Source organism: Chiloscyllium plagiosum, unplaced genomic scaffold, assembly GCF_037043375.1.
Source record: "Chiloscyllium plagiosum isolate Xiang-an unplaced genomic scaffold, Cpla_swu_hap1 HiC_scaffold_27, whole genome shotgun sequence".
Lineage (NCBI taxonomy): Eukaryota > Metazoa > Chordata > Chondrichthyes > Orectolobiformes > Hemiscylliidae > Chiloscyllium > Chiloscyllium plagiosum.
In genome coordinates, this window is record NW_028270165.1 from 9580852 (window position 1) to 9596986 (window position 16135).

Here is a 16135-nt window from a genome sequence, read left to right on the forward strand (position 1 = left end):
ATCAGAAAGATGTTGTGAAACTTGAAAGGGTTCAGAAAAGATTTACAAGGATGTTGCCAGGGTTGGAGGATTTGAGTTACAGGGAGAGGCTGAACAGGCTGGGGCTGTTTTCCCTGGAGCGTCGGAGGCTGAAGGGTGACCTTATAGAGGTTTACAAAATTATGAGGGGCATGGATAGTATAAATAGACCAAGTCTTTTCCCTGGGGTCGGGGAGTCCAGAACTAGAGGGCATAGGTTTAGGGTGAGAGGGGAAAGATATAAAATATACCTAAGGGGCAACATTTTCATGCAGAGGGTGGTACGTGTATGAAATGAGCTGCCAGAGAATGTGGTGGAGGCTGGTACAATTGCAACATTTAAGAGGCATTTAGATGGGTATATGAATAGGAAGGATATGGGCCAGGTGCTGGCAGGTGGGACTTGATTGGATTGGGATATCTGGTCGGCATGGACGGGTTGGACCAAAGGGTCTGTTTCCATGCTGTACATCTCTATGACTCTAAAAGCAAGTTGTAGACAAGTAAAAAGGCTGACCAGGCAAGGAGGTGGTTAACAACCTCAGGGCATCCCTCTTAAACCATGCATCCTGTTTGTTTACAAATTAAACATGCTCCAGCTCTTTTCCTATCTGCTTTCTGGAAATCTGGGTGACACCAGGTTTGTAATACAGTACTAACCATTCCCTCCTTGCCCATGTGTGTACAATAATGCACATAATCAATTGAAAAAGGCAGCAGCAAAGAAGGAACACAAAGTAGTCCATCAGGGATCACCCACATTTCAGTTTGAGAATTGAGGGAGAATCCTATTTGAGGCCATAGTTTGTGCTGCTCAGCAGGGGGCCTCCCCTGTGATTTCAGTCCCATACCCAGGCCTGGCGTACCTGTCCCCATACTGTCTCTATCTGGGTTTTGCTGGGGACCCAATGGGACCAGAAGTTTGGGGTGTCAGGCTGCCTGCTTGGCAGCAGCATCCATCTGCTCATTCCTTTGGAGACTGTATCCATTGCCTCAGCATGAGCTGAACATCTTGATAGCTGCCAGATTGCTTGGACAAAACAGCATTACTATTCGTCTGCCCCGTGGGGGTTACAAATCCTCTATGTTCCCACAAGTCTCTGTAATCATGGGTCACACCAAAAGCACAGTGAGAGTTGAAGATCTCAACCCCCCGAGGGGTCTCTCAGTTCCAAGATCGGTCAAAAGAACACTAGGATTATGGTTTGCTTCAGCAAGGTTTCACACTTTAATTTGTAAGGGCCGGGCAAAGATTTGTCCAGCAACACAGATATTAAAAGATTCTGTGTTCCTTGGAGAAACTGCGTGATTAACTTGGAATAAAAGATCAATTTTCATATGTTTCTTAAGAGACAGTACAGTCTTAATTACAGAGTAAATCCAATAAAATTACATTATGGACAACAGGTTAACCCAATGATATTTCCTGGGAAATAATGTTGTTTCACACGCATTATCTCCTCATACCTGTGCTTCAAGGATAGCTAGGATGGTCAGTAATGTCCTATCTAGCTTAATTAGATCCATACTATGAAGAAGGCATTGTTTGCTTAGGATTGCTGTGATTCAGTTAGCTCAGGAATGCAGAAATGCAGCTTTTAGCCATTTTAAACACAGTGTTAATGTGTAGCCTGAAGCCATGTTGTTATATTACTTTATATTGAGATGCTATTTTGTGGTTAATAAAAGCTCCTGACAACAGCCTAAATCCAGGTATTAGATCCTCATCTGGTGTCGACCTGCTCCGTCACTCAAAAGAAAACTAGATTTACAATTTAAAGCCATACATGCTATTCTGCTAAATTAATCCAGTTGATTTGTTTTTGTTTAAAAATGTGAAAACCTCATGAACAGTTCTTCCAGTTAATCACTGGATATTCAAATTTCTCTTCAAATTAAAGGTCATAACAGAACTGGGTGTCATTGTGGGATTTTGAATCTGGAGGGTGTGCTTGTGAAGGTTGAATCAACAATATTTCAAAGTGAATGTTATCGTGTTCAGTACTAAGACTTTCTGGAGATGAAAAATTTGCCCTTGTGTGTTTTGCAACACTTAACCAAGGTCAGTTCCATAGAATATGCAGTCAGATTGATGCGAGAGTTAAGAGCTGGGGCAAACATCAGAAATAATGGAGGCAGGAGCACAGCAATTAGAGTTAGAAAGTTAGCCAAAAATATAAAAACAGGAAGGAAAGTTTCATCAGCTTTTCTTAAAAAAAGTTAAGAAAGTGTTGGTTCTGTAGAAAATGAGTCTGGGGATTCAATAACAGAGGATAAAGAGATGGTAGATGAATTGAAAAGAGCTTGAATCTGTCTTCACTGGAGAGGACACAAGTAACAGCCCAGAACTAGCTGGAAATCAGGAATTGAAAGGGAAGGAGGAACTGAAGACAATTACAATTACCAGGGAAGTCGTACTGAGTAAACTGTTGGAACTACGAGTTCACAAGTCCCAGTTGGCCAAAGTATTTCATTCTAGACCCTTAAAGAAAAACTAGCTAGTGAAATAGTTAATGCATTGGTTTTAATTTTCCAAATGTCATTAGTTTCAGGGGAGGTTTCTTTAGATTGGAAAACACCTTTCTTCAAAAAGGCAGACCCAGAACAGGAAACTGCACACCATTTACCTAAACATATGCCATAGGGAAAATGTTCAAAGCTATGATTAAAGATGTGATGACAGGGCACTTGTATAAGTTCAGGCAGCGTGAATCTGTTTTTGTCATTGGGAAATAATGTTGTAATGATGTTTTGAAGAACTGCCTCTCCGCACTGCGACTGAGCTGATAAATCTCATCCTAGTTTCAAACTTCCAGCTCAGCACTGTCCCCATGACTTGTCCGGACTTGTCCGACCTGCCTATCTCCTTTTCCTGGATCAATGGTGCTGGAAGAGCACAGCAGTTCAGGCAGCATCCGAGGAGCTTCAGCCAAATCGACGTTTCGGGCAAAAGCCCTTCATCAGGAATAAAGGCAGAGAGCCTGAAGCGTGGAGAGATAAGCTAGAGGAGGGTGGGGGTGGGGAGAGAGTAGCATGGAGTACAATAGGTGAGTGGGGGAGGGGATGAAGGTGATAGGTCAGGGAGGAGAGGGTGGAGTGGATAGGTGGAAAAGGAGCTAGGCAGGTCGGACATGTCCGGACAAGTCAAGGGGACTGGAAGTTTGAAACTAGGATGAGGTGGGGGAAGGGGAAATGAGGAAGCTGTTGAAGTCCACATTGATGCCCTGGGGTTGAAGTGTTCCGAGGCGGAAGATGAGGCGTTCTTCCTCCAGGCGTCTGGCGGTGAGGGAGCGGCGGTGAAGGAGGCCCAGGACCTCCATGTCCTCAGCAGAGTGGGAGGAGGAGTTGAAATGTTGGGCCACGGGGAGGTGTGGTTGATTGGTGTGGGTGTCCCGGAGATGTTCCCTAAAGCGCTCTGCTAGAAGGCGCCCAGTGTTTTGCCCTTACTGGGAGCAGAAGAATACAATGAAGTCTTGCATTTGTGAGAGAGCAACTGAGTAAGGGAGTACATCTGGGATTTTGGTGGAAAATGGGAATTCTTTGCACTGTGGGATGAAGCTCAACCCTATCCAGTTATTTCAGCTCGTGGGTGAGACTCGGCAGTTCATGCAGGCAGTCAATCCAGGTAATATTTTATAAATTCCTGCTTTGGAAATAGAACCAGTCTGATTCCAGATTGGGATACAGACAGACTCTGATCTCACACCTTTAATGCATGGTCTGAGCTGAGATGATATCTTTTGTTATAAAACCTTAAGTTATTTCAATAAAGTGTCTTTCAGGAAGTTCTGGGATTTACATATTAATGATACCTGCAGACCACTCTGAAAGCTGAAAGGCTTAACGATCCAAGTTTGTTCAATATATCATTTCAGTGGCAGGACACTAATGTTTTTCTATAAATTCTGTGCCTTATGATGTTATTCTCCACAACCACCTGATGAAGGAGCAGCACTCCAAATGCTGCTCCTTCCAAATAAACCTTTTGGACGGTAACCGGGGTGTGTGAGATTTTTTTTAACTTTGGACAGGTTAGGGTGGATTGACCATGCTAAAGTGCTCACTGTGACCAGGGAGGTGCAGGTTTGTGTGAATTGGCTGTGCTAAATTACACATCGTGTCCAGGAACGGATTGGTCATGCTAAATTACCTGTAGTACCCAGGAATGTGCAAGTTAGGGTTAATTGGCCAGACTAACTTATCCAGAGTGAAGATCTAAACCCCTCTTAAGGGGCCTTTTGGTTCGCGATTGGTCTAAAGAATCAATGGAATGCAGTCTGTACAAAGCAAGGTTATCAGTTTAATAAGGCATCTTGACACAATTCTGTCCAGCAACACAGCGGTTAAAGCTTCTGTGTTCCATGGTGAAGTTGTGCAATTACATTTGAAAATTACACATTATTTATTTAAGTTTTTTTAAGAGACAGTACAGCCTTAATTTCAAGAAAATACCAATCAAATATAATAAGGTGACATGATTCACAGCAGGTTAATCCAATGATATTTCCTGGGAAAGGAGTCTTAATTACGTAAATCATCATGCCATGGTAGCAGCTCAAGGTTAGTTTAATTGGTCAATTAATGTGTCAGTGTTCATTTTAAACAAACTCCATTGTCCTCTTTGGATTTTAGCTTAATTCTGCAAAACAGCAGGACAAGTTCACAGAGTTCAATCATTATTCTCGGCCATTTTGTTCTATTATTTTAAATTGAAAAGCCATTTTGTGGTTAGTAAAAATCTACATATACTTGTTGCATGTGACAATAACCTAAATTCAAATTTTAGATCCTCACCTGAAGGATCAGAGTCTGAAGGGTGACCTTATAGATGTTTGTAAGAGGCATGGATATGGTGAATACCCAAGGTCTTTTGCCCAGGGTAAGGGAGTCCTACCCTGTTTGAGGTGAGAGGGGAATGATTTCAAAGGGACCTGAGGGGAAACTTCACGCAGAGAGTGGTGCATGTATGGAACGAGCTGCCAGAGGGAGTGGTGGCGGCTGGTAAAATTACAACATTTGAAAAGCATCTGGATGGGGATATGAATAGGAAGGGTTCAGAGGGATATGGGCCACATGCAGACAAATGAGACGAGATTAGTTTTGGATATCTGATCAGATGAATTGGACCAAAGGGTTTGTTTCAGTGCTGTATGACACTAATCGTCTTTGGAGAAAGCAGAAGTGTGGTTGTGAAGACTGGGCTTTCAGAGTAGCTTTCAAAGATGTTTTGTCCTTCCTGGGAGCAGAAGAAGTTCCAATGAAATCTTGCATTTGTGAGACAGCGACTGAGTAAAGGGAGTACATCTGCGATTTTGGCGAAAAATGGGAATTCATTGCACTGTGGGGATGAAGCCGAACCCTATCCAGTCACTTCTGCTGGTGGGTGAGACCAGACCTCAAGACTAGGGGGAGTAGATTTAGGACAGAGATGAGGAGGAGAAAGTGAGGACTACTGCTTTTCCTGGAGTGTAGTGAATCTATGGAATTCTCTTCATTAAGTATATTCAAAATGGGTTTTTGCATGGTTGGGGAATTAAGGGTAGTTGGGGCAATGCTGCTAGGAGGAGCTGAGACGATGGATAGACCGGCCATGATCGCAATGAAGAACGGGGCAGGCTAGATGGGCAAAATGGCTGACTCCTGCTTTTATTCCTGAAGAAGGGCTTATGCCCAAAACGTCGATTCTCCTGATCCCTGGATGCTGCCTGACCTGCTGCGCTGTTCCAGCAACACATTTTCAGCTCTGATCTCCGGCATCTGCAGACCTCACTTTCTCCTCCTACTTTTATTACTGTGAAACTATTTCCCACAGCTAACCCATCACTGGGCACTATGGGTAATTTAACATAGCGAATCCACTCTAACCTGCACCCTACCTGGACACCATGGGTAATTTAGCACAGCCAATCCAACCGAATCCGCACAACACTGAACACTGGGTAATTTAGCATGGTCAATCCACCCGAACCTGGACAAAGTTAAACATCACACAACACCAAGAAGTACTAGCTTTCGGAGCACTGCTCCATCATCAGGTGGTTGTGGAGCACAAGATCATAAGGCACAGAATTTATGGAAGAAGATTAAAGTGTCCTGCCACGGAATTGATATATTGAACAAACCTGGATGGTTACACCTCTCATCTTGTACAGTGGGTTGCAACTATCATTCATATGTAAATCTCGATAACATAAGGTTTTATCACAAAAGGTAACAACATCTGGGTGGCATGGTGGCTCAGAGGTTCTTAATTCTGCCTCACAGCGCTTGGGACCCAGGTTCAATTCCAGCCACTGGCCACAGTCTGTGTGGAGTTTGCACATACTCCCCGTGTCTGCATGAGATTTCTCCAGGTGCTCCGGTTTCCTCCCACAATCCAAAAGTATGCAGGTTAGGTGAATTGGCCATGCTTAAATTGCCCAGTGTGTTACATGCACTGGTCAGGGGTAAATATGGGGAATGGGGCCTGGTGGGTTACTCTTTGGAGGGTTGGTGTGGACCTGTTGGGCCTGTTTCCGTACTGTAGGGAATTGAATCCAATCTCAGCTCAGACATTGCGTTAAAAGTCAGAGTCTGTCTATCCCCACCTTGAATCTGACTAGTTCTGTTTCTAAAGTAGGAATTTATAAAATACAACATGTTCTGACAGCTTGCAGATTGTGTATTTTTGAGCAAAATAGAATTTATTTGAAAATATAATTCTGCAAATGCAAATTCACCCCCATGGACTTGTGTGTGCTTACAGCTAAAAAGTTTATTTCCGTGCTGTGTATCTCTGTCTATTTGGTAACAGATGCTTTATTTCTGTTGGCATAACTATTGTTGTAAGTCATAGCTGGGTACTAATAGTTAGATATAAAGCAAAGAGAATTCCTCAAGTAGGGCACTATCAGAATCCTGGGAGACCCCTATTTCTGGTTTACTTCCTATTGACAAACATTAAGCATGAGCACCTATTTATTTCTATTTTTTTTGTTTCACTTTTCTTGTCTGATTCCCTGGTACGACTACACTCTGTGTCTGGTCGGTTGTCAGGCTGGGAGATAGTGGATTGGGTTTCGATTGACTGAATGTTGTATTGTTCTGGAAGGTGTAAAGGGGTGGGGGTGGGGTGTTGGAGAATCAAAACTTCAGCAGAGCTGAGAACAGACCAACATCTTACTCTGTGGGAACAGGGAGATCAACAGAGGACAGAGAAACCAGGACCTGAAATCCGACCTGACACCGGATTACTGTGATCAGTGTTTTCATTAGCAATGCCAACCCTCTACCTTCACCTAGCTTCCCGTTTGACTACCCCCTCGATATTCAAGATCCAATCCTTGTCGTCCTGAAGCCATGTCTCTGTAGGGAGTCTCAGATCATAATTATTCTCTTCAATGTGTGCAGTCAATTCATTCACTTTTGTAACAGTGCAGCACACATGCAGACACACTGTTTTCGGTTTACATTTTTATGATCTTTGCAATCCAGTTTTAATTGCTGGTACATTTACTCTCCTTGTCTCCATCATTCTGTGAGGTTCATTTCCCACATCACTACATTGCTCACTGGCCTTGATTGGGATTGGCCATAGTGCCCAGGGATGTGCAGGTTAGGTGTATTTGTCAGGGTAATGTAGAGCGGTAGGGGAATGGGTCTGGGTGGGTTCCCCTTCAGAGGGTCGGTGTGGACTCGTTGGGCCGAGTGGCCTGCTCCCACACTGTGGGGATTCTCTGAAGCGAAGGGATATTTGCAAACGTTGCAGGACAGCGCAGGCGCAGTGCGTGCGCCCGACTTGGCCCCCCCATCCGCTCCTTTCGTGACGTCACAACGCGGAAGTGACACTGAATGAATGAAAATCCCTCCGTCTGGGCTAATCCTGGGGCGGGAAAATCTGTTCACTTGTAGCAACGGGAGTGAATCCAGGGCGGAGCAGACCCTGTCACCTCAGGTATGGGACTTAATTACCAGGTGAGGAGGACAGAGATTGGGAGGAGTAGATATCTTTTCTGTTTTCCTTTTCAAAATGCGCCCGATTTCCACAAGTAAATGCAACAGGTATAAGTACAGCACATGCAGCTTCAAGCCGGCTGTGCATCCTCTGTTCTTCCTCTGCCTTGGCTCCAGCACTTTTTTGGCTTTCTTTCCCCCCACCTGCCCGGTGTTCATACCTCAATGTTTTCCCGGTTGTCTTTTGTGGGCTTTGAAAACTTTCCCAATCGTCTGAGTACAGGATTTGGGAGATTATGTTGCAGCTGTACAGGACATTGGTTAGGCCACATTTGGAATATTGTGTGCAGTACTGGTCTCTCTGCTGTAGGAAGGATGTCATAGAGTCATGGATGTTGTGAAACTTGAAAGGGTTCAGAAAAGATTGGCAAGGATGTTGTCAGGGTTTGAGCTGATCAGGATGGGGCTGTTTTCCCTTGAGTACCAGAGGCTGAGGGGTGACCCTACAGATTTCTATAAAATCATGAGGGGCATGGATAAGATGAATAGACAAGGTGTTTCCCTGGAAAGGAGTAGAACTAGAGGGTAATAGGTTTAGGGTTGGGGGGAGATTTAAAAGGGCCCTAAGGGGCTACTCTTATATTCAGAGGGTGGTGCATGTAAGGAGTGAGCTGCCAGAGGAAGTGGTGGAGGCTGGTACAATTACAGCATTTAAAAGGCATCTCACTGGGTATATGAATAGAAAGGGTTTAGAGGGATATGGGCCAAGTGCTGTCAAATGGGACTAGTGATTTAGGATATCTGATCGGCATGGATGAGTTGGACCGAAGGGACTATTTCTGTGCTGTACATCTGGTAGACAATGGTCCTCAGAATTCTGTTCCCATTAGGCTCACTCTTAACTCTATTGCACATGGTCATGGTGACAGTATCACATTCTGAAATGAGAAAAGACCTATAAATGCGCAAGGGAATAGTTCCGTTCCGGGAGTGTACATAGAGATGGGGATAGTTACTTAGGACGCATAAGGCCTGTTGTTCCCCAGCCGGTGGAACGCAAGCCATCTTTGTACATAGGCAGGAGGTATAAGGCTCCTTTTGTCTTACATGAGTGGGCGTGACAGGTCTCAAGTAGGCAGGTGATGTTATGTGGAACATGAACAATTGCACACCCTTAGCCGGTTCCATTAAAGCAATTCTCATACGACCATGCAGTAGAGTGAAAAGATGTCAGCAAACTGGTAGCAGGAGGCTCATATAGTGTTGGAAAGTGATACTGTATTTCTCTGCGGAGGGTCGGCAGTAGGGAGTCTGATGAATAGAATGGAATCGGGGACTGGGGATGGGGCAAGTAAGTCATCTCCCGATAGAGAGGAGTAACATACTACTGCCTCTGGGGTGAAGAGCGTTCTGTGGGCCTGTATAAATAAGTTGTTTGTGGATTGAGGAGTTTCCCCTATCAGGTTTCCCTTTTCTCGAGTCGGCCCATCCTGCAAAAAGGGATGGTGTTTCTGGGCGCCCTTAAAATATTTACCATAATAATGGGGTTGATCACTTTTATCCTCACTAGGCTTTCGTCTGCAGGTAAAATCAAAAAGACATAACTCCCACTGATTTCTACTGTCCAGATGGACCATCTGGTCTTTCTGATGTAAGAGTCCATTGCAATAATCAATCTTCATCATGTTCCTCACGTCAACGGCGTCTGGTCCGGTGCACTGGATGACATCTCCTCAGCATGGGTGGTGGATAATCTCTGATCATTCCTGGTCGCATCCATACTTAGTGGCTTTCCCCATCAGGATGCTGTACGTGAACAGAAAGGTGAGGAGATAAGCATTCCCCACATGTCCCTCCTCTTAGTTCAAGTATCTGTAATAAGATTAACATTAGAACAACAGCAAAATTCAAAAACCCAAATGGACAGGGTCCACTCCTTTTGTTGGGATTCCAGGATTCTCTCCTCCTCTTTCCCCCCCCTTTTGATTGGTGCGGTCAATCAATTTACAATGGTGCAGTTCGACCCAAGCTGAGCGCCCAGTGACTGGGACCACTGTAGGGGTGGGAAGTAAAACCTGGAAGGGGCCATTCCAACGAGGTTGGAGACCTTTGCCAGTCCAGTTCTTGACGAGCACCAACGAACCAGGCTCTACCCGTGACGAGGCTGAAAGTGAGGGAACATCGCTGTAGGCCGCACGGTCTTGGGAGTGAAAGGCACACATAACACTAGTTCGAGCAAGAACATAACCAATGATTGCTTCGGTCATGTGGACGTGGACTGAGAAGGGAGCTGAATCATTCCAAGGGGTACGGAGGGGGTGACCAGAGAGACTCTCAGCTGGAGACAGTAGCATCTTGCCCGCAGACATGGATCACATCTGGAATAAGACCACAGGGATTAGCATAACCAGGAGAGGCCAGACTCTGCCATTAATTTGGCAAGTTTAGTTTTGAGTCTGGTTAAAACATTCAACAATGCCAGCTGCCTGAGGATGATAAGCACCATGCAGATGCCGACAAATACAAAGCTGGGAACAGAGTTCTCCGTTAATATTACCTACAAAGTGTGGTCCATTGTCCGAGCTAATGCACGCAGGTATACTGAAGCAGGGAATTATTTCCTTAAACAAAATCTTCACCACAGTCTCAGCAGTAGCGTTAGGAGGAGGGTAGGCTTCAATCCACTTAGAAAAGACATCAATAATAAGCAAAACACATTTATAGCAACTCAACTCATTTCTCCAACTCGATGAAGTCCAGTTGAAGTGTCTCCAAGGGACCCTCCAGCAAGGGAGTTCTCGTAGAGATACTTGAACTAAGAGGTGGGGGATCACCTACCCACTGACCTGTTTGACCACGTACAACATCCTGATCGGGAAAGCCACTGACTTGAGTATCGATGCGATCTGGAATGATCTAAGATTATCCTGATGTCATCTGGTGCACCAGACCTGGCGCTTTCAACGTGGAGTCACTTGAGCGATGGCGTGAGCTGCCAGAGAAAGTGGTGGGTGCTGGTACGATGACAAGTTAAAAGGCTCCTGGACAGGCATCTGAATATGAAGGGTTCAGATGGGTCAGGGCCAAGTGATGGTAAACTGGAGTCATAGAGATGTACAGCACAGAAACAGACCCTTCGGTCCAACTCGTCCTTGCTGACCAGATAGCCAACTCGGACAGATTGGGCCATGGGTCTATTTCTGTGCTGTGTGACTCTAATTGTCTTCAGTGAACGCAGAAGTGTGGTTGTGAAGGCTGGACTTTCAGAGCATGTTTTGCCCTGACTGGAAGCAGCTGAAAATGTGTTGTTGGAAAAGTGCAGCAGGTCAGGCAGAATCCAAGGAGCAGGAGAATCGACATTTCGGGCATGAGCCCTTCTGCGTTTTTCCAGCAACACATTTTCAGCTCTGATCTCCAGCATCTGCAGTCCTCACTTTCTCCTGACTGGAAGCAGGAGAAGAGTTTGACTGAAGTGTGTCAGTGTTGATACCTTGATGTCTCATTTTGCTCCCACCTTCCCGGGGTCATTAACCATTTCGTGTCTGGTCCTTCCTCAAGAAGCTGCATTGCAGGTTCACCCTGAATTGACACTTTTGTTTTTGCTTCCCAAAATCAGACCTGCTCACTCTCAGCAGGATCCCAGCGTTGTGAAAGATATTAACTTTCGGGTGGAGTTATCCAAAATTCAGACAGATGTCAGTCTTGATGTTTTTGCTTTTTCTGCCCCTGTAAGATCCTGAATCAGCACCTTCAGGGGAATTAGTTAGAGTGGAGTGAGAACAGAGGGGGAGAGAGAGTGGGATGGTGCTTTCAATTTTGTGGAACAACAAAAGAATATTCCACAGAAAGTAGAATTGGTTTTTCTGAATTTCTACCCTGCACTGATGATCCCTTTTGTAATCCCTTTTTGCACAGTATTTGAAAATCTGAAGACTGAAGTTTCAAAATCAACGAATGAAGGGCTTACGCCCGAAACATTGACTCTCCTGCTCCCCAGATGCTGCCTGACCTGCTGTGCTTTTCAACTGACTCTCCAGTGTCTGCAGTCCTTACTTTGATGTCAATCTCTGACAGTCATTCAATCCATCGGAACAGCAACTATTTTTGACTGTGATTTCTGTGAGAGGGATCAACGCTTTTTGGTTCCTGTTTGAGGACGTTTTCAGCATCAGTGGGACTGGACGAGAGACCCCACTGTTGCAGCGCACTATTTGTGGAGCCTGAAAGGGGATTTCACGGCAGGGAGGAGTTCTACACGTGTTTGTGTGCAGCTGAAGCTGTGGCCATGGAGAAACCTGAGGAATCCCATCCCGTGGAGAAACCGTGGAAGTGTGTCCACTGTGGGAAAGGCTTCCGTGTCCCGTCTGCCCTGGAGACTCATCGGCGCAGTCACACCGGGGAGAGGCCATTCTCTTGCACCGACTGCGGGAAGGCCTTCAGACATTCCTCTCACCTGCTGGCCCACCAGCGGGACCATACGGGGGCGAGGCCTTTCAGTTGCCCAGAGTGCGGGAAGGCCTTCAGCACATCCTCCCACCTGCTGACCCACCAGCGGGTCCACACAGGGGAGAGGCCCTTCAGCTGCCTTGAGTGTGGGAAGGCCTTCAGTTATTCCTCCACCCTGCGGAGCCACCGGCGTGTCCACACGGGGGAGAGGCCCTTTAGCTGCCCCGAGTGTGGGAAGGCCTTTACCCACGTCTCCTCCTTGATGAGGCACCAGCGGGTTCACACAGGGGAGAGGCCCTTCAGCTGCCCTGAGTGTGGGAAGGCCTTCAGTTATTCCTCCACCCTGCTGATCCACCAGCGGGTCCACACGGGGGAGAGGCCCTTCAGCTGCCCCGAGTGCGGGAAGGCCTTTAGCGATTCCTCCACCCTGCTGACCCACCAGCGGATCCATACAGGAGAGAGGCCGTTCATCTGCTCTCAGTGCGGCAAGGGCTTCACCCGCTCCTCCCACCTGCGGAGCCACCAGCGAGTTCACGTGCCATCGCAGGGGGATTGAAGGAGTGACAGCTGAGTGCCATTATCGATTGGACCATCAACCCAGTTCCGGGGACTCCCGGGTTCGAATCCCCCCATGACAGATGGCAGAATTGGTATTCGGTCAGAAATGTGGAGTTGGGAATCTAACGATGAGAGTGTTTCAGGGAGGGGGTGGTGCGGGGGAGAAAGCCCCCATCTGATTCACTCTCTCCCTTGTTAGGGAAGGGAACCGCCATTGTGGGAAAGGATTCACTCAGTCGTTCCAGCTGCATCCTTTACCCGATCTGCCCGACACGTGACTCCAGACCCACAGCAGTCTGGTTGACTCTACACTGCCCTTTCCTGGCAAAGGAGCGGGGAGAAACTTACTTGGAGACAGGGTATGGGTTGAAATTGCTGAGTGAGGCAATACTTCCTCCAGGTTACGGCTGAACCAAGGATCCAATTACAAAGGGACAACTTGCTGCTGGCCAATAGTAAAGACAGTGAGGGGGGGTGGGACAAGGGGAGGTGTGGTGTGTGCACTTTGACCTTGAGCTGTTCAAAAAGCAACTACTTTTTTCTCTGTCTTTTTGCTGGGGGGATCTGAAGGTGTAACAAAGTTGGGTTGCAATAAAGGTTACCTGAACTTACCACCGGGCTCAGACTCTCATTGAAAGCTTTGAGCTCCAAGAAGTTTTTGTTTTGAAGCTGCTCATTTCTTTCAGCCTCCTGCACTAAGTTTAGAACAAAGAACATAGAACAATCCAGCACAGAACAGGCCCTTCAGCCCTCGATGTTGCGTCGACCTGTGAACTATTCTCGTCCCCCTGTACTATCCCAAAATTATCCATGCACTTATGTAAGGATTGTTTAAATCTCCCTAATGTGGCTGAGTTGACTACCTTAGCAGGTAGGGCATTCCGCTCCCTTACCACTCTGTGTAAAGAACTTGTCTCTGACATCTGTCTTAAAGCTATCCCCCCTCAATTTGTAGTTATGCCCCCTCGTACACGCTGACGTGATCATCCTAAGAAAACGTCTTTCTCTGTCTACCCTATCTAATCCTCTGATCATCTTGTATGTCTCTATCAAATCCCCCTTAGCCGCCGTCTTTCCAATGAGAAAAGGCCCAAGTCTCTCAGCCTTTCCTCATAAGACCTTCCCTCCAGACCAGGCAACATCCTGGTAAATCTCCTCTGCTTTTCCAATGCTTCCACATCCTTTCTGTAATTGGGTGACCAGAACTGTACACAATATTCCAAGTGTGGCTGCACCAGCGTTTTGTATTGTTGCAGCATGATATTGTGGTTCCGGAACTCGATCCCTCTACCAATGAAACCTAACACACCGTATGCCTTCTTCACAGCACTATCCACCTGGGTGGCAACTTTCAGGGATCTACGCACATGGACTCCAAGATCCCTCTGCACATCCACACTACCAAGAATCTTTACATTGACCAAGTACTCTGCCATCCTGTTATTCTTCCCAAAGTGCATCACCTCACATTTAGCTGCATTGAACTCCATTTGCCACACCTCGGCCCAATTCTGCAGTTTATCCAAATTTCCCCCTGCAACCTGTAACATTCTTCCAAACTGTCCAGGACTCCACCGACTTTAGTGTCGTCTGCAAATTTACTAATCCATCCACCTATGCCTGTGTCTAAGTCAGTTATAAAAATGACAAACAGCAGTGGTCCCGAAACTAGTAATTGGATTCCAGACTTAATATTTTCCATCAACCACCACTCGCTGCCTTCTTCCAGTTTCTAATCCAAACTGCTAAATCACCCTCAATTCAATGCCTCTGCATTTTCTCCATCAGCCTACCATGTGGAACCTTATCAAAGGCTTTACTGAAGTCCAAGTATACCACATCAACTGCCCTACCCTCATCTACATGCTTGGTCACCTCCTCAAAGAACTCAATCAGATTTGTGAGACGCGACCTGCCCTCCACGAAACCATGTTGACTATCTGAAATCAAATTGTTGCTTACTAGATGATTTTAAATCTTCTCTTATAATCCTTTCCAAAATCTTTTCTACAATAGATGTAAGGCTCACTGGTCTATAATTACCTGGGTCATCTCTGCTGCCCTACTTGAACAAGGGCACAATATTTGCAATCCTCCAGTCCTCGGGTACTAAACCAGTAGACAATAACCGACTCAAATATCAAAGCCAAAGGCTCTGCTATCTCCTCCCTAGCTTCCCAGAGAATCCTCGGATAAATCCCATCCAGCCCAGGGGACTTGTCTACTTTCACTCCTTCTCAAATTGATAACACCTGTGTGTAACTAACCTCGATCCTTTCGAGTCTAATATCTCGTACCTCATTCTTTTCCTGAGTGAACACCGATACAGGGTCCATGCTCAACTTCTCACTTCTGTCTTTGACTGGCCCTATTCCTACCCTAATCATCCTATTATTCCTCACATATCTATAGAAAGCTTGAGCGATTTCCTGTATTCTATTTGCTAAAGGCTGCTCCTGTCCTCTCTTTGCTCTTCTTAACTCTCTCTTTAAATCCTTCCTACGTGATTTGTAATTCTCCATCGCCTCATCTGTTCCATCTTGCTTCATCAACACATAAGCCTCATGGAACAGCATCATAAGACACAGAACTTATATCAAAACATCAGTGTCATGCAACTGATAGAATATATTGAACAAACTTAGATAGTCTTCATCTCTTAGAACGGGTGCGGGCTTTGGTTCATTAATATGTAACACTTTTAGAGTACTCAGTACAGTTCTGTTGGCCCTGTAATAGGAAGAATACTATTAGAGAGGGTTTAATAAAGATTTACCAGGATGTTGTAAGGACTGGAGGGTTTGAGGTTATAAGGAGAGGCTGGGACTTTATTCACTGGAGCACAGGAAGTTGGGGGGGGGGTGACCTCATTGAGATTGATAAAATCATGAGGATTGGAGGTAAGGTGAATAACAAAGGGCTCTTGCTTAGCGTCGGCGAGCTCAAAACTAGGGGGCATTTTTTTTAATGTGAGGAGAGAGATTTAAAAGGAACCGGAGGGGCAACATTTTGAAAGAGGGTGATTTCCACGTGGAATTAACTTGCTGAGGATGTGGTAGATGCAGGTACAGTGACAACATTGAAACAGCATTTGGATGGGTACGTGAATGGAAAGGTTAGAGGGATATGGGCCAAATGCAGGCAAGTGGGACTGGTTTAGTTTGGAATCCTGGTCGGCATG

At 45.9% G+C, this 16135-nt stretch overlaps 1 protein-coding gene across 1 annotated transcript; it reads left to right on the forward strand.

The window, feature by feature from the left end:
* The first annotated feature begins 11871 nt into the window (after nucleotides 1–11871).
* Nucleotides 11872–13366, forward strand: LOC148143045 (uncharacterized). Its single transcript, XM_087973972.1, has one exon. The coding sequence runs from the start codon at nucleotides 12236–12238 to the stop codon at nucleotides 12950–12952; it is 717 nt and encodes a 238-aa protein (XP_087830098.1). The 5' UTR covers nucleotides 11872–12235; the 3' UTR covers nucleotides 12953–13366.
* The last annotated feature ends 2769 nt before the right edge of the window (nucleotides 13367–16135 follow it).

What these genes read in the sequence shown, in the direction of transcription:
- LOC148143045 (XM_087973972.1), top strand. Translation starts at nt 12,236, where the DNA reads ATGGAGAAACCTGAGGAATCCCATCCCGTGGAGAAACCGTGGAAGTGT.